At 35.9% G+C, this 18,077-nt stretch overlaps 1 protein-coding gene and 1 long non-coding RNA gene across 4 annotated transcripts in view; both read right to left on the reverse strand.

The window, feature by feature from the left end:
• The window catches only part of LOC149674023 (cell adhesion molecule Dscam1-like), a 68,631-nt gene that overhangs the window by 8,842 nt on the left and 41,712 nt on the right, over nucleotides 1-18,077 (reverse strand). For all 3 annotated transcript variants that reach the window (XM_089839860.1, XM_089839859.1, XM_089839861.1), the window contains exons 9-13: nucleotides 12,964-13,112; nucleotides 10,211-10,342; nucleotides 9,352-9,519; nucleotides 3,645-3,715; nucleotides 1,487-1,718 (exon numbers count right to left, since the gene is read on the reverse strand). In XM_089839860.1, coding sequence (XP_089695986.1) covers nucleotides 1,487-1,718; nucleotides 3,645-3,715; nucleotides 9,352-9,519; nucleotides 10,211-10,342; nucleotides 12,964-13,112 — 752 coding nt within the window. The remainder of the gene's footprint in view (nucleotides 1-1,486; nucleotides 1,719-3,644; nucleotides 3,716-9,351; nucleotides 9,520-10,210; nucleotides 10,343-12,963; nucleotides 13,113-18,077) is intronic.
• LOC149674024 (uncharacterized) lies at nucleotides 1,822-3,632 on the reverse strand. The gene is made up of 3 exons (XR_016366990.1): nucleotides 2,940-3,632; nucleotides 2,485-2,857; nucleotides 1,822-2,406 (listed from the first exon to the last, which is right to left on the reverse strand). It is a non-coding gene; the product is annotated as an uncharacterized LOC149674024 (long non-coding RNA).

Raw genomic sequence — 18,077 nt, forward strand, 5'->3', positions numbered from 1 at the left:
GCCTTCTTTGGAGTCCCTTTAATTCACTGTCCGGGATTTTTTTGCACATGGGTTACGAACTGAACACAACCCTTTTAACTTTCTGTCCAGTAAGAATTATAAATCATTCTAATGTTCATCTTACATTCTTGAGGAATATTTGGGACCCTAAGGATAAGACTGATGATTTAAGGCAGCTTTTCTTTCTCGGTTTCCTGAACGATAATTTGCGACGATATAAAAATCGATTAAGTAGAGCCCTGGTATTTCCGAATGACTACTTAACAGGAACGTGCTACAGTATAACCTAACTTCGGAATAACTAGGCCTAAAATGCTATATTATCTGTATATTTGTGGGATTAGTTGACTAGGATAAAAAAAAAGCTTAAATTTTAATGCCTCAATATCACGGGCCAGTGGAAAAGTATAAAAGATCGATAGCTTTTCATAGCAACATCAGATATCGTTGGAAAAAAAAAGTTCGTCTTTTATGCCGAAGAAGAGCAGCGAAAATATTATAACTAAATATATTCCTAATTCCTTCCGGGGATTAGCTCACGAAAAATGTGAAAATTAATTGAAAATGACTTTTAATATAGTATTGATTACGCTGTGTTGGAGTTAAAACAAATAGGGTTTAAGAAACCTGGAGGTTAGAACTGAAAATAATCCTTATAGACAGCGTGCACTAAAAGGGGCTAGAAATATTCCCTCCCCCGTTTTCTAACTCCACAGTATAGATAATAATTTTGAAAACGTTTTTTTATGAGAATAGTCGATTTTTTCATTTTTTTTACGAAGGGTAGGTCAAAGTTATAAAGGACGTGTAAAGGTTAAAAATGAATAAAAACGAGTTTTTTTTGTTGAATTAGAAAATCAGTATTGAAATGGTCGCGAGTTCAAACGCTCTACAAATTAGAGAAAAGAACATTAACGTGGCTCCAATTGAGCAACTAAGTGTAGACTACAAATTAGACCATTTAATTTAAATATATTTGCACCAGATTCATCTCATTAAATCAGGTAGATCGTTTCGGATCGTGGATTCTTTTTCATGTTAAAGTAAGTAAAAAAATTTTCAGTCGTTCCTAAGGTGAACTCTCCCACTGTGCCTGAAGGGGCTAAATTCGAGGTTAGATAAGTTGCGACTGATCTTGGGCAGGCCCAACTTTGGGAGATGTAGTAGCAGCGTATTGAAGCCCCGGGCCCTATATGCGTTTAATATATACTTTCAGCGAGATTAAGGGAACTCTAAACCATTCATACGTACATACATATCCGATTCAATTTCGAGCAGAGGCTTAATATAATAGGGTCTTCAGTTTGACCATGGAGTCTGTATCTTAAGAGGAAAGGTAAAGTCCTAACTCGAAGTAGGGTATAGGACGAAAATGGACAATGTTAGGGTATACTTTTTCCCGTCCAGTTATAAGATAGAGTCCACTGTTTGAAACCAGGGATTGGTGCATGGTACGGGATTGCGGAAATATAAAAGTGTGCCATACCATACTCTAAGGTCCTGGCTATAATTTCTTCGGAGGCGGGTCCTGGTCCTTTTCCGTTGAACGCTTGCACGATGATGGAATAATCGGTTGAGGGAATTAAACTATCGAGGCGGATTTCTTGCCGGGCTTCCCGATCGATCGTCTTGAAGGTATATTGTTCGCGAGAATTCCTTCGCTTAATGCCCACGAAAAATCCGTCTATTCGGGTCGAGTTCGAAAGGTCCGGTGGTACCTGCATGGTGATAATCGAGGCGAAAAATTACTAGGGGAACGTGTTAAGTTTCGGAAGAATGGGAAGGTATGCATTATTAATATACCCTATTTATCAAAAGTCTCTCTCTCTCTCGAATCAGACTAATTATACAGCAGTGAAATACTAAATGAACAGATCGGCCTTCCCGTAATGTCGTGCGCCCCACATAACTGTGATTTAACACCGACAAAGTGCGGAGGGCTAAGATCTTTGCCGATAGTCACGTAAAAACCTGCAACCACTAAGTTGTGAGAAGGTTACGAATAACTTATCCTTAAAGGATCTGTAAAGAAGGGTATCGGCGGGTGGGTGGGTAAAAACTATTTGATTACGTCATAGGCACGTGACTGAGGAAGGGAGTGTATTTCGTAATCTAGCGATTAAGGGAATTGGAACTGAAATCTCGCGAAAAACAAAACTCCGTACATGTAGAGATAAAATTGTAGAACTAATTTCCGATCCTTCGGCGACTTTGAAATTCGACCGAAACGTTTTGCCGAGTTTTGTTAACGTTTGGAGTCTCGACTCTATTCTTTTAGTTATTATATTGCTCGATTCTAGAAGAGAATCTGGTAGGCGTACAAAGTTTTGGGGGAGAAAAAAAAATTAAAAGCATTTGCGGTTGACAAGTGTCAAGTGAGAAAAACTGACATTCTTGAAACTGGCCCTGTTAAATTTATAAAAAAAGATAAGAAAGACTGCTCGGATACCGTCGTCGGTCATTCCATAGAAATGATTAATATACCTTGCTTAGAAAAATGGCTCTAATCTCTCAAAAGCATGAGAAACTTTAAACTAGAACTTTTATCAATCTTTGGTCTTTATTTTTTTAGTAATATTTTTGGTCGACAACAACTGAATGAAGGCTAGTTCCCATTTGGCGAAAAAAAAAGAGGCTATTGAAGGTTAAAAAGGTGAACAAATGTGCATTTTTGCACTCGTAAGTTTTAATTTCCAAGTGAAATTTTCCATGTGGGAACCAGACTTCACGAACAATTCTAACTGGGGAAAAAAGCATGAAATGTTAGATAAATCTTCCTTTAGCTATGGGTCACGAAGGACGTCTTTCCCCATGTGTTTTCTTATTCTTGAACCATTTTTCTGGGTGTTGCCTCTGCCTAAGAAAATTGACAAATGAAGCATAGCCACCTTTCCCGGGAATTTAAAAGTTAATTCAATAGACAAGAATATTGAACTAACGGTTCAGACTATAAGGCTACACGCTGCAATTTACGAAGCTAAAATCGAGACGGCTAGTATTAGCTATTCTTTGTAGTTCCAAAACTTTGGGAAAAAAGCCTTGGGCATCTTGTTGAATTGAATTTTCCACCCATTTCTTCAAAGACTCCTAAATTGGAGGAGAGATGTGAGATGGAGTAGTCATATTCAAAGGCCATTTGCGGCAATGAAAGTCTCCCAGAGTACCTTGCACATGCCCCTTACTTTACCAGGGGATTGTTAAGTGCTGCCGCTTAGTGCCATTAAAAATAGAAACCAGTTCTCACGAATGAGCTTCAATGTTTAAGACAGAGAGGAATTGTATATATTACGACCCTACCAAGACGCCGACGATGCTGGTAGGACTTCGTTCTACTCTATCTCACCTTCCTCCTTCATGGTTCTACCCGAAAGATCGTACAGTATGACTCCATCTATTCACATCGATGGGTCAGAAACCCGTATGCTAGCGCACTAGACCAATATGCCCTGCGGCAAGGATACGACGCAATAACAGTGCAAAATTCATGGAATTATTGTAATAATTCTCTGAGACGCGTTCCATTTTTAAACGGGTTGAGAAAAGAAAGCTCGGGAGTTATTGAGGAAAAGAAAAAGGAAGTAGGCGTTCTGAAATAAAGATTAATTTTTTCGCTCCGGAGCTCTTTGCTTTTATAGAAAGCTTACCTCCCATATGACAGTGACGGATCGCGACGTTTCCGATGTGGCTTGAACTCCGGTTGGAGCTAACCTTGGCGCTATCCACGTAGAGCGGAAATGGACGAAAGAAGAGAAGGGCGGAGAAAAAAAGAGAAAATAGAAAGAAATAAAAAGTTCGGATGTAGCCATCTTGAGTGCTTAATTGTACCAAGAAAAAGCCAGAAGAACTAATCGAGAAAATATATAGGACTATCATTTATAAAGGGCTAACGTGGGCGTGACTATATAATATTTGTAGGCGTGGTATAGGGTTAAGGTTTCATTTCGATGATGTAACAAACTGATTTTGCGTAACGCTCACGAAAACCTTTAAGATTTGATCTCAAATATCTAATGTTTCTTTAGCCTATTTAAAACGTTTTGGTATATTTTTGTATTACAATCTAAATAACAAACACATTCTACTAAGCCAAAGAGAAGAACAGTAAGGAATATTTAGTAACCCAGAGTTTTATGGTTCTGCTTTCGGTGAGTCATGTGACACGTGTTTCGCGTCGTTGTTTAACTCTTACACCTTAGATTAGATATTTAATAATATTTTTTGCAAGCTGCTATTACGCTCATTCAATGTTATCTAACTATTTTCATTATTAATTTTCTTGCAAAACATTTTAGTTTTGTGAACGCAAAGACTCTTCTCTAAAATTATTTCAGTATTTAATCAGACGAAATATTCCAACCAATGAGGATGTAACGAATAAACCAATGACCAGAAAACGGAAGTAATTTCCTAAAACTCGAAAGCACCCCCCCTTCTTAAAAGCCTTCAATCTACAGCTCCTTTTAGTGAATTCTCTTTGCTTAAACTAATCCTTAATAGAGCGATTGTGTTATAAAAATATAAACAAGTATAATTACGTGCCTATCTCAAAAGGCCTTTCGAGTCTTAATTAGGTATTATAATCACTTATGTAACTTGATAGTTGAAGTAATATAAAAATAAGAGAAACACATCGTTTCTGTAGAAAGTGGCTTTTCTCCGGTTCCCGCCCCAACCCTTGAAAGCTTTTGCCATGAAATTGTATCGATCTGTCGTTAACAATGTAAGAGCACTTAGGGGAATACGTTGCACAAACGCTGGGACGAAACCAACATCTAACCTTTTCGCGTACCGTCCTTTAGAAAGGAAACGGAACGGGGATGACGTAAGCCTCTACGGCTTCGGACATAAACCCTCTTTCTCCGTGAGGGATGAAATTAGATTCCGGTGCCTCCTTTAATGAAACTTAATGAAAATATTTATTGGGAAATAAAATTACGCGCTCCGCCTAACCATTTCGACCTGTTGTTCTAGTGCAGCGATGACGCGGATGAGGTTAAACGCGCGAAAATCAAGCTAACTAGGGTGGGTAATATCAGGAATGCATACAGCTAATTGGAATCTTTGTGAACCCGTTTCCATCTTGTTATTTTCTATGCGGGTTTTGTGGGCGGGCTTGAAATAAATCTGACTTCTTCCTAACTGTGATTTCATTGGTTGGTAGCAACGCGAGGCCAGGAGCTTGAGCAAATTTCGCATGGCAAACACTTAGTCATACATAATGCTAAGTCTAGCATTTCATACAAAATCCGCCTAGAAATATATATGAAACTTTTCCAAGGCTATTTAAAATAAATATCGAAAATAGTTCTCAACTAATGCACTGTTACATTATTTAACTACAGCGTGCACTTTTACCTGTCAAAGGTTTAACATAACCTTGGTGACTTCTTAATAGCTGTTGATACTCAGTAAAAACTTAATCATTTCAATAATTTTAACATCTAAACACTTATTTATTGGTCGGTTTTCTTATTTTCAAAGTGAGGGACTACTTTCTAGCTTCAGTCAAAGTGTTTTGTAAAAGATTCCGTCCAGTTAATTGGTTGGACAATAACAATGTAAACTTCCATAGACCTGATTGTTGCATAGCCATCTCGCCATCCAGAAATCTATACGTGCAACGTCGTACCTTCTTTTACCTCTATCTCTTCACTTTACTTCTGTTGAATTTCGAAACCCACCTATTGTATATAAAGATATCTCAATTTTCACGAAACAGCCGAGAGAGGAAAAAATGTTTTGAAAGGTTTTATAAATCCGCGAGTTTTACAACTTGTGGTGCTGTAAGTGTAGTGGGCTTAGAAATCTTCTTAAATGTTAACATCTTTTCTTTTAAAAAATACTTCTTTATTTTTACACGTCTTTTTTCAAAAGAATCTCAGCCCTTTCTCTTTTCATCGGCCCCCGAAAAAACGTTTTAAAAATGCCCCCTTCTTTAGCTGTCGTTTTCTTGGGTATAAAGTTAACGGCAGTAAACAACTAAATTTCTCCCCAAACATGTGCCACTAGCGCGGATCAAAGGTTCAAAGCGATAAAATAATGTTTAAAAAGGGGTCATTCATTCAGTTTTAGTTCTCATTATTAACCGCGTAGAAACCAGGCTTTGTCCGTCAAGACATTTTTGTTACTGTAATGGCCGCCATTTTAAAGATGGCCACATATTTAACCCCAAAGTCATAAAGAAGAAAAAAAATGGGGTTGGCAACCCTCCGTATCGGGACATACAAGTTTGTCTGTGCACTCTCATCATACAAAAAGACTACAGCGCAGGCGCCGAAAGCGAGATGTTAGGTAAAGTTTTAACCCCGTGTCTTTCCCTCTTAATAACATCGAAACGGTCTATTGGGGCTAGCGAAGCCATTGAAGGAGTCTTTTAAAATTTCTGGCCGCCATGTTTCAAGATGGCAACTAACTGGAGAAATATTTCTAAGTTTGTTCCTACCTACTATGCAGAATTTCCGCTTCCTAGGTAAATCGCTTTGGGCTAAATAATGGAAGATAATCGTGTAACGTAAAGGATTGAAAGAAATCCTTGATGGACGGTCCCTCTCACATTTGCCAAGCATATAAAGGCAAGGGGTAAAAATAGACAAGTTTACGTTCTTATATCAACCTGTACACGTTGGAAGATGCGGGCTTTTGAAGACGACTTATTGTATTTCACGATAATGCGCATTTTACATAGTTTTCCCTTTTTTTACGTCCAAGATATTTTACACAGATGCTTGTATTACTATCTATTTTTTATCTTGCAAAACCGATGCCCTGAGGTATGTACGGAAAGACATTTTATACCCTTGGAGACATTTGTTTTTACCAGGTTACAAAGAGTGAATTGCGGACATGTTCTCACTAAAGTAACTCTTATTGTATAGTTACAACTCGGTGAATGGCAAAAATATTGATATGACGAAAAATATTTGCGGGCCGATAGTAAACCGAGTTACTATTCTAATTATTGTAGGGAATAGTAACAGTTAGGTAGGTAAATCATTGTAAGACAACGTCCCAGTTACGCAAGAAAATCCTAGTATGAGAACGTCAGCGTTATGCATTGTGTAATTTTAAACAAACCATAAGTAAGAACGAATAACCAAGTGCGAACGGAACGTTTTAGTAAGAGTAAAAACGTTTCTAAAAAGAAGATTTTTTTATTGATTCTTTTAGAGCAAAAGAGAGCATCTATCAAACTACACAATCTACGTTAAACAAGGTCGGTTTTTTCCCATCTTCCCGGATTCCCTACCTTTTTTTTCATCTGACAATAAGAAATTCCACCACAGGGAAAAATCGTAGAGATACGGTATAGAGGTGATTTAAATTTTATATAACGTCTGATAAACAAGGTTAATGTTTGACTTCGGGGCGTAAAAAAGGACTACGATTATGCGAAACGGTTCGCCTATTGTTCGCGATATTATGCACCCACGCTGATTGCGGAGGAATCCTCAAATTTACTTTGCAAATTCCGATAACAATCGCCGGGAACGCGAAGAAGAAAATTCATTATAGCGTAAAAGAACAGCTTACCCTATGGGATATTTCAAGGTTTAGACCTCAGTATAAAACTGTACATAACAAACTAAAAGCGAATCATACTAACTTTTATCAACCTCTAAAAAAATCATGACTTGCAGACTAACACTCATAGCCCAAACTGCTTTACCTAGGAAGCTGAAAGTAGTTCTTCACTGACGTTACACTTAAGAAGTGGTACCAGAAGAGACATATCATACACTTCTAGTAGTACATACACAGAAGTGATATCTAGTTTATTAGGGAGAAGGTATAAGATGCCTATGTATTCGCGCACATAGTCCCAGTCCCCCTTTCAAAATACAAGGGAGGACGTACGTAAAAGGAGGCCGGGCTATTTCGCCTCTCCTCAGTCGGATAAAACGTAATTTTCGTCATTCACGTCGCGCTGACGTGAGTTTTCAAGAACCAATGAGATGCTGGTTGTAATTTAGGGGCGGGGATTAACTCGGGACCTACGTTTGGACTGGAGATAAAGCTGGAAATGTTGCGAATTTATACCTCCTCCCTAATAAACTAGATATCACTTCTTGTACATACACAGAGAAAGGATTCTCGAATACTTGGCCATCATGAACAACAGCGGTCAAAAAGGAAACAACCTTTCAACTGATTTCAATAGCATTTAGCACACTGGCTCATGATAAAATATAGACTGGTTTAAGAACAATTTTGTGGCTGAATATACCCCATTCATTTTATAAAATGGCGGAACGATAACGAAATGTCCTGGCGGGCTGACGGTCAATGCCGGGGACTATTTATAAATATTCTCCTGGCTCGCTATATTAAAGGATTAAATATAAAGCTTATGGCGTTCTCTAATAGTTAAATGCTCATTTTTGTAAGTACATTATGCACATTTATGGTAGCAATATAATTTCGCATTATAGTGAAACATTTATCTTAATCTTCCTCCATGCAATTCGTTTTAATATTTTCTACTAAATTAGACAATAAAACCACCGTAAAAGATGCTTACCCTTTCTAAATTTAGGCCTAGTAGATAAAATTTTTATAAATATCTCTTGTTGTATTTTAATACCAACCCATGATGAAACGAAAGAAATATTGTGGCTTAAAATTAATGTTTCAAAAATATGGGATATTTTACTATTAACAATTTATAGGGAAAATATACCCACCGAATTGCGCATTGCAGGAAAGAGGGTTTTCAGACTTGTAAAGGATTTTGCAAGATTTACTGGACGCATAAATAACTGAACTATAATATTGCAATTTCGTAGTATAGTTCACTATTTGTTTCATATCAGGATGGATTTTTCTTCATAAAATCCTTTTTCTTACTCAACTTGTTAAAATATTTCTGGAGTAAAAGCCGAGATGGAATGCATTCTTCCCTGTCTCGGCTATGTCTGAAGTTATTCATAAAATCTTCTATTGATTCGATTGATTTGGGCTAGCTTGTGCTTTTACCGATGGACAGATATTACCTCGCCCTTCGTGCTTGACATTTGAGAAAAACTCAACTATATACCGCTATTGTTTGCGAAATTGCGAGTCTCATTGCAGCCTTTTGTTATAGGTTGGAAAACTAATAATTAACCATTGTTTCATTGCCACAAAAATTAGTTTCCAAAAACAACATCATGCTGATCGGGAGAATACAAAGATTATATAGTACCTTAAAAAGACCGGAAAACCGCAGTGTAGCTTAGCTATTTATCCATATTTAACAGATTCTTACCACTTAACAACTTGCCGACATTTTATTAGCTAAATTAGATAGATCTATGGGGTAATCTAAACTAGTCTCTATGGCATACTGTATAATGACAAACCTTCAATACCTACGTTCGTCCAGCGTTGTAACGGCGAGTTCGAAACTAAAATCGCTGCTTCCCAAGTTATTTTCCGCTTTGACCTGGAACACGTACGACGTCAATGGCTTCAAATCTGGAACCGTGATTGATGTTTCCGTCCCAGGTACGACCAATGGTGGAATATTTCGAACCCAATTGGCTGTACAAGAAAGAACAAGAGCAAATGTTATTTCCTTTTTGCAGAAATAATGCCTTGAAATTAGAAATTATGCAATGGTGTTCGTGGAACTTAACACCTGAAGAGAACAATCGTTTCTCATTGTTCCGTTCTTAAAGCAATTAATTGATTAATATGGATATTAAGAATGAAAATGAAATGGCTTCATTATGTTGACTACGATTAATCAAAGCTTCATGCTTTAATCGCGTGATATTTAAAATATAGCACTGTTGTCAGAACATTATTGATCCTGTTTGAATTAAGAACCATTACATTCCCTCTGTTGCTTATTCAACATTCTGCATCTTGGCTAAGTTTCGCACCGAAATTACGAAGGTTGAAAGTTATCTCTGCGTCTATGAACAGGGACAATTAACCCCACTAATCTGGTTTTTGGCTGTGTATTTCAAACAAATGTGAAGATGCAAGAAAGACAAGAAATCAGTCTACCAGTTGAAGATTAACAATGATACGAAAAAGTGTTTCTCGCTTAGTTTCCATTATTTTCGATTATTTAGGGCTTAGTTTTAGTTCGTAGTTCGCACTCTATGATGCGAATGATGCCGTTGGTTGAAGCAAGATAATCTCTATTTCAATCGACGTTTTTATTTTAATGGAATAGATTTTAAAGTAATCCCTTAAAAGTTCTTTTTATTTGAAGAAAACTCACCGTCGGCTAATCTCCACATGACGATATATCTAAGCAGAGGTAAGTTTCCCGAAAATGCTTCAGTCCAAGTAAGGGTAACGCTACGGCTTTCCGTTTCTTTCGCTTGTAATCCTTTTGGTGGATCTGGTTTCTCTGCGAAAATAAAAATGAAAAAAATAAGAAACTCGTATAAATTGTTTGTAGACTTATACGCGGTTCGGTAACGGCAGTTTCTTTTTTCATCGTCGTTCACGTATTATATATATAATAAAAGGATTACCGCTACATTGAGCTTGGTAACCGCGTTCACTTTCAATGATATAAGGAAAGGTTAACGATTCTTTATTCTTAAGGCCGATGGAAAATGATTTGGGCTTGTTTTTGGAAACTGAAGCATCGAATTGAATGTTAACAGCAAAATGCTTTAGGCTATTAGGGATTCCGTTTAACTCGGTGTTTCCCAAACGATGTGTGGCGACATATTTCTGTGTCACGAGACTTTAAAAACCGTGTCACGAGATTTTCAGATGAACTTTGAAATTTCGAGCCAAATATTTGTAAAAAGGGTTAATAGTCAAAATTGACATAATGTTTTAGTGAAAAAAAAAACATTGTATGCCACTAAGTAGTAGGTTTAAGTCATTTATATTAGGTCTACAAATAATCTCACTGTCTCTAGAAATCTAGTCTTCATCAAACGAATGAAGTAAACAATTATTTATACATTATATATTTGCACCTAGCAATGATACTCTGCGTAAATCCTTGCTTTCGAATTTCACGCGAAGTCATACCCGAACCCGAAGATGTCTTATACATTTTTGATGAAACCGCGAGAATTCGGGATATCAGAGTTGTTTAAATAATAAATGAGACAAAAACACAGAGGAGGATATTAGTATCAGCTATATACACTATAGCTATGCCTGGAGTCTTTCTAGAACAATTTGCCTTAAACCTATAGGTATAGAACCCGCTTATTTAGAATCATTTAAAGTTGGGAGAATACTCCTAATAGGGAGTGGTCCCTCCAAACAGGCAGGCGTCCTTGTCCATATATGAATCAATATTTCAATAAAGAGCTTATCGGAAATTTCCGAGACCTTCCCTATATCATCTTCAAAAGCGCCCTTATAAGGGTGGACCAGTTAAGATAGAAAGTTCATTAGTGAAAGTAACATTGTCGAAAAAGAGCCCTCCGGCTAAACAAGCTCTTAGCGAGATGAATATAAATCTTCCTTCCGAAAACATTAGTTCATCTAGAATTTATGAAAAGATATTTTCTACCTATACCATACATTAAATTTAGCAACGTTTCTAAGACTCCTAAATATCGTACAGGGTGTTTCAATTTACTTAGAGAACATTAACGTTGTAATCGACAATAGTTCGAAAACATATCCAAAGATATTATATATATTTAAAAAAAAGGTATATTGTTTTCCTTGTATGATTGACCAAATTTAATATTTGAGATCAGTAACACCATTTGAAGTGGTTTGGTGCAGTTCTTCTAATGGTTGAGACGGAGAAGTGTATCACCCTTGTACATTATGGCACTTTCGGCAAAGGTATCTTTACTTTTACGCGAGACATAACGCGTAACCATTTAAACAAACAATACATTAAGTTACGCGTGTCACCTCCTTCAGATCATTATTTGAAATTCCTAAGCCTCTGACGCTCCGTATCAACAACGGTAAAGTAAAAAAAAAATTAATTTTTCAGTGAAGATACGTTCCTTCAAGAACTTCTAAAATAACTAAGAACAAATATTGAATATCTCCCCCCTATCTTCATGTTTATTATTATGTTAATTATTTCAAGTGTTTTTTTTTCACATGAATGAGGGAATTAACCATAGCATAAGTGAATAATTAACTATTCACTTATGACCATAGTGTTATGAAAATCCCGAGATCACGTCCGGCACTATAGTCCAGTTGTATCTCTAAAGGTTCTCGGGTCTCGTACGGGTTCTTAGCTCCTTGGATAGTTTATCGTTTCACGGGTTTCGATTCGTATTCCCGAAGGGTGTGCCGTACATATTATATCGGGATAGGTACAGTACCGAGAAAACGCGAAGAGTAAGATGAAGTATTACAGATATAAACGATATAGAATGAATTAACTCTATTTACCTAGTAGTATTCAACTATATAGAGCAGTATCATAGTGAGTATTGTTAAATGGGAACTAAGCCACGATACTAAAAAAGTCACGATATTTTTGATACGAACAAAGATGTATAATAATGATAGAGTCAAAGAATATTGGTTATTAATTAGGAAAAGGACTTAATTTATAACATAATTGTTCAATTGGCGATTGAATGAGAACAAAAAGGCAGACTTGACTCTACATGGGATCTCAGAACGTTTTACGGCGGAGAGGGCACGAAGCGAGGCTTGGCCCATTTTTGTACTTGTTAATGTTTTTGATAGAATTAGACTAGACTCATTCTAGAGACAGTGCATGAGTGAGATTATTTGTAGGGCAATAATGACTTAATGAAATACCACGTGGCACACAGTAATCAGTAATCTATGAACCGTATTTAGACTTTTGACTCGAAATTTAAAAGTTCAAATAGCAGTGTTTTGGGAACACTGTACTATGGCGCTGTTTATTATGATAGGATTGAATACTCTCGCAACATTTTAAGCAACTCATATTGTCGGTCGTTGTGCAAACTCAGCGAAGGAAAGGAGCTAGGCAGTCTTAAAATATGAAAGGCCTCGGTTATCTGAAATACGAAACTGAATTCGGTTTACCTTGCACTTTTACCATCAATCGCATTGTGTCGCTTCCGTAATCATTGCGAGCCGTGCAAAGTAATAATCCAGAGTCTCGTCTCTCGACACCATCCAGAGAGAGCATCGAAGTCGATACGGTCTCCGATAACTTCTCAGTCACTTTGAACCTGTATTTTCAACCCGGAGATGGGATAGAGAGTTGAAAAAGGAAACTGTACACGCACATATATAAGAGTGATTTACAAATTATGCAAGATAGGAACGTAGATACAGATAGGTATATATACTTGAATTTGAAATGAATGTTAGTGTAAGGAGACTTGTTTTCTGCATGGTGAATATATTTTATACGTTATTTATATACTGGGTGTTTTTGATAAGTCTGCTATAAATTAAGGGGATGTTCTTTGGGAAATCGATTTTGAGTCGAAAATGTTACAAGTACACTGTTTTCGAGTTATGCTTTGAGTGTTTTAGGGATGATCCCTTAAATTTATTTAAGAAACCGAACGAAAATGTAAAACACACTAATCATAACAAGCATGGGTCCACGAACAACTAGCCATTAAGACTTTTTAAGGACGTGTTATTCTAGACTTCTAACATTTTAGCTTTATGCTTAACCCCTAATTAAGCATAGTTTTACTTAATTTTAAAGTTGTAAACATTTTTTATGCAAATATGTCATGCAGCAGGGAAGGGGCAAAAACTATGTATGGTTTAATGTCCACATAAACAGTAAACTCCTCCCCGTTTCCACTCCCTAGTGTAACATACATACATACATACATACACAAGAGTGATTTAGAAATTATGCAAGATGGGAACGTAGATACTGTAACGTGTATTGTGAATTTGAAATGAAATTCAGTGTAAAGTCGAGGCTTGCTTTTTCTAGAGAAAATGTTTTTTTTTACCTTCTTTCATATTCTTTATACAGAGTTCGTTATTTAAAAAGAGGAACCAAATGTTTTTTTTTTGCAGAGACCCTGATTTTTCTAAAGAGACTGTTTATGTATGTTTGAGTTTAAGAGATCACCTTGTTCTAAGGCGAGTAAAAATGTAAATTCATCAACATGAACTACATTTATAGCTAAGTTGTTTTATAAACAAAACAGCTAATTCAAATATATACGAAATAAACTCAGCTGAGAAGTGAAGATAAACAAAGTTTGTTTTCTTATTTTCGTAACGATACACTGAAATTTTCTATTTTAGAAGCCTTATTTACCTTATAATCAGTGAAGATTAAACTTATTTTAGTTTTTAAATGAAAGGAATATAGGCATAGTAGAGTATAACGCGTTCACTAAATTTAAATTGAAACACTTTCTTTGAATCTAAAATGGATAAGCTTAATATACAGGGTGTTTCTGATAAGTCTGCTATAAATTAAGGGGTATGTTCTTTGAGAAATCGATTTTGAGTCGAAAATGTCCTATCACATTTTGTCTTCCGGGCCACTGTTTTCAAGTTAAGATTTGAGAGATCATTGTCTTTCAGTTTCTTAATTAAATTTAAGGGGCCATCCTATGCATCTTTCCCATCAAATAGCGACACTGTTATGACGTCATTATACTCAATCAAACGGAGAATTGTGCCTGTTTTACAAATAATATATTCAAAATAACTTATTATATGCTTAATTTTGAGTTTTCCAGATTGGTATTTAAAACTAACAAAACCTTAGCTAAAATCCATGCTAAGCAGTATCTTCTTTTAATCTAAATGTAACGAAATTTATATAATAATATTTGAACACTTTGGTGTATATCGTTTACTTCCTTACTTCCTTTCTTTCTTTTATTTCCGAATTTAAGTTTTTTTTATTTTTTGAAGGGAGAGGGGGGATAAAAGTTTCATTTCTTCATATGTATACTTTGTAAAAAGCTAAATAAATATCCTCGAGATTTTGGAGAAAGTGAAAATCTTTTTCCTTTCTGTTCCTTAACTCTGCACTACCGGCTGAAGGTTTTGCATTAAAATAGGGGAAAGTAGAATACTAAGTAGGTTCTAGTTTTACTCATTTATTTCCACACTTTCTCACAAAACGAGATTCTCTCCCACTCAAATCCTCTAGAGAAAGGAAGCTTTTGAAAATAAGAAAAATCTCTCGGGAATCTTAAGCTGATATAGTATGCCTATATCTAGCCGGATCTTGGAATAAGTAACTAGTGCACTTCGTAGAAACCTTACGGAATAGCACGCTTCTTTAGAAAAACAAAATTGTGACTGAGAAATTATACGGATGGCATATTTCGAAATGAATAATTTAAAAGTTTACCCAAAACCCAATGTGACTTAAAATGTAACAACCCACAATTTTAAAGTAAATAAATTATTTTAATGCTATTATGACTATTATGTCGGTTTAAGGGTATTACAGCCTTTTTCTAAATATGAAAGTAAAAATATTAGAAAAAAATGATCTGTTATTACAATATAATTAGCATTTAATTAGTCTTAAAAACGAGGACTACTGCGCCATGCGCCATTGCTTAGGTGGCGTCTGCTAAACCGTACCTCTCTCATCCTGTGAGAATTCAACCAATCACGTAGGGGTAAGTGGTTCGATTTAGCAGACGCCACTAAACCAATGGCGGATGGCACAGTAGTCCTTGATTGTTTTTAAGAATGATTAAATGCAAATTATTTTGTAATAAGAGATTATTTATTGTTCTATAATACTTTTCCTTTTATATTTAGAAAGAGGCCTTTCTTTTAAGGTATAATGTTATGTTACCTGTCTTTTACCCTTAAAATATAGCAATTTGGAACTTCATCGGATTCGGTAATCACGAATTTGAAAGTCAATTTGGTAATACCTCCTCTAAGGTTACGTCTACAATAAATTATAAATTCGATGTAGTAGTGGTGGAAAACTATTTTCGCTCTTAATCACAAGTTAAAAATTTTAGAGCTACAGTGTAGAAGAAACCTTCGTCTTTATGACGTACTTTCTTGGGTAATTTCTCCAAGAAACGATACCGGTCCGAATAATGTAGGAGAAATAGGAAAGCGCGGGAAAAAGTGTCGTGTATGGGGAAAAGAGTAAGAATTTTCAGAGCTAATGCCGCAATTTACAATGTCGGTAATTCTTATTGATCGAAAATCGTTTCGACTGCTTCGATAAGGACGAGTTCAAAGGGGAGAAAATCCAAAGGATGGCACTCTTTCAGAGTATAAAAAGAAAGTTGCTGAGTTTAGCAAATCCTACCCACCCCTCAACCCCTCATACCTATTTTTCCTTTTAAGTGTGGTCTGTTGCTCCTGGTGCAGGGCGAATTTTACGTAAGCCTTTTCAAGGAAATTTTAAAGCACTAGCTAAGCTACTCGGCGTTTCCCGGGTGTTTTAAACCACTGTAAACCGGGGAGAATTTCACGACTAACTAAATAGTATTTATGCTTACCCATATAAAATACTATAGCTAAGTAACCCGGCGTTACCCAGTGTTGTAAGCACCGTCTACGAAGCATGATGTTTTTCAGAAACTAACCGTTTTTTTTTCTTCAAACTTTTCAATTTCAATTGAACGATGCGTAATTAGGGGTTATTCATAAAGCTAAAATGTTACGGGTTTAGAATAGGACATTCTTTACAGGCTAGGGGTTCGCCGCCGTCCCAACCTTGAAATGAACTCAATCAAACCACTTCTAATGAACCTTCCCCCATGTTTCTGATTGGTCTAATTAGGTAGCGAATTGTGACTGTGTATAAAGAACAAACAAGCAAACAATAAAAATTTTAAAAATCTAATCTGTTTTTTCCAACTTTGAAATTCAATAAAACAATTCATAATTAGAGGGTTAATCATAAAGTTACGTTCTTAATCCACGCCTTTAATTGGAAAGTGGAAAATGATCGATACATAATGATTTTTTTCTTCAATCAACTCTCTAATGTAAAATTACTACTGCACTTTCAGTTATAAACTTTTACTCTAATTTGAACGCGAAATTTTCAGTCGTAAAATAAAAAAAGAATCTAATTATCAGTTCAAAGACTGAATAGTAAAATTCCTCTTTCGTGCAGAGCAGGAATGAAATTGAATTTGATATAATCACGTTTGAAAAACTGGCTCATTTTGTAATCTTCTTGTTCGAAACTAATCGTGCAAAATGTTTTATCAATTTCGTATACCCGACGTATCTTTATAACTAAATAAAATTTAATTCGATATAAAATTCCCGTTCTTATCAAAATCTCCCGCTTCCATGAATTGCAGGAGCAATTTAAAGGAAATTTCATTATCAGCCAGTCATCTCTTATATCATATTATCGAAATATTTCCTCTAAAGCGAACTACTGTACCTGCATAGTTTCATAAGTTTATAAGATATGTTCCATAAGTATGACTTCGTATTGCTAGAGACTTACAGTTCGAGCTAGTTCGAGAACGACAAGCGAGAATTGACTACACTCGGTTAATTTTGCAAGACTTCCATCTTCCTATTTAGTCTGCATTACTAAGCCTTTGACAGCGCCTCACCTGGAGTCACTTTACGAGAATCAATGACCTACGTCTCTTCATGATGAGCTCCAGTTTGTAACCAGTGTCAAACTTATGGAGCATATCTTACGAAATTATGGTAGGGTAGTATGCAAGGCGTGCGTGGGTAGGGATCTTTTCCTTTCGTTTAGCTCCCGATCCCTCCCTGTAGGTTATTAATACCAGGAACTGATATAAAAATAAAATCTACTTTAGTGAAGATAATTTCCAAGGAATTTTGAATTCCTTCAATTTTCTAAAGAATAATGAAATCTATAGTTTATTTCTGAAATTTTTTTTTTGGATTTGATGATGGGAAAGAATTTGTGACGCTCTTGATATATGCTTGAAAAAGTTCATTATTTGTTTTGCTGTTCTGCTAGCAATTTGTTTATTTATTTATTTCCGACTTTGATTTGACCAAATTACTTTGTTGATATCAGTAACACCACAAGACTGTTCATTAGAAGTGGTTTGGTTGAGTCCAACAAGCTTGGGTTTGCGAACCCGCCTACCCATAGAGCTTTATAAATAACCCTAATTAAAACATCTTTTTATTTCAATTTAAAGTTGTAATAAAAGGTTAGTTTCTAAAGAAGATATTTAATACGGGTGGATTTAGTGACTATTTTCATGGGCCAA

Source organism: Phalangium opilio, unplaced genomic scaffold (genome assembly GCF_054372755.1).
Source record: "Phalangium opilio isolate 3A_F unplaced genomic scaffold, DU_Popi_V2 ptg000048l_1, whole genome shotgun sequence".
NCBI classification, from domain to species: domain Eukaryota; kingdom Metazoa; phylum Arthropoda; class Arachnida; order Opiliones; family Phalangiidae; genus Phalangium; species Phalangium opilio.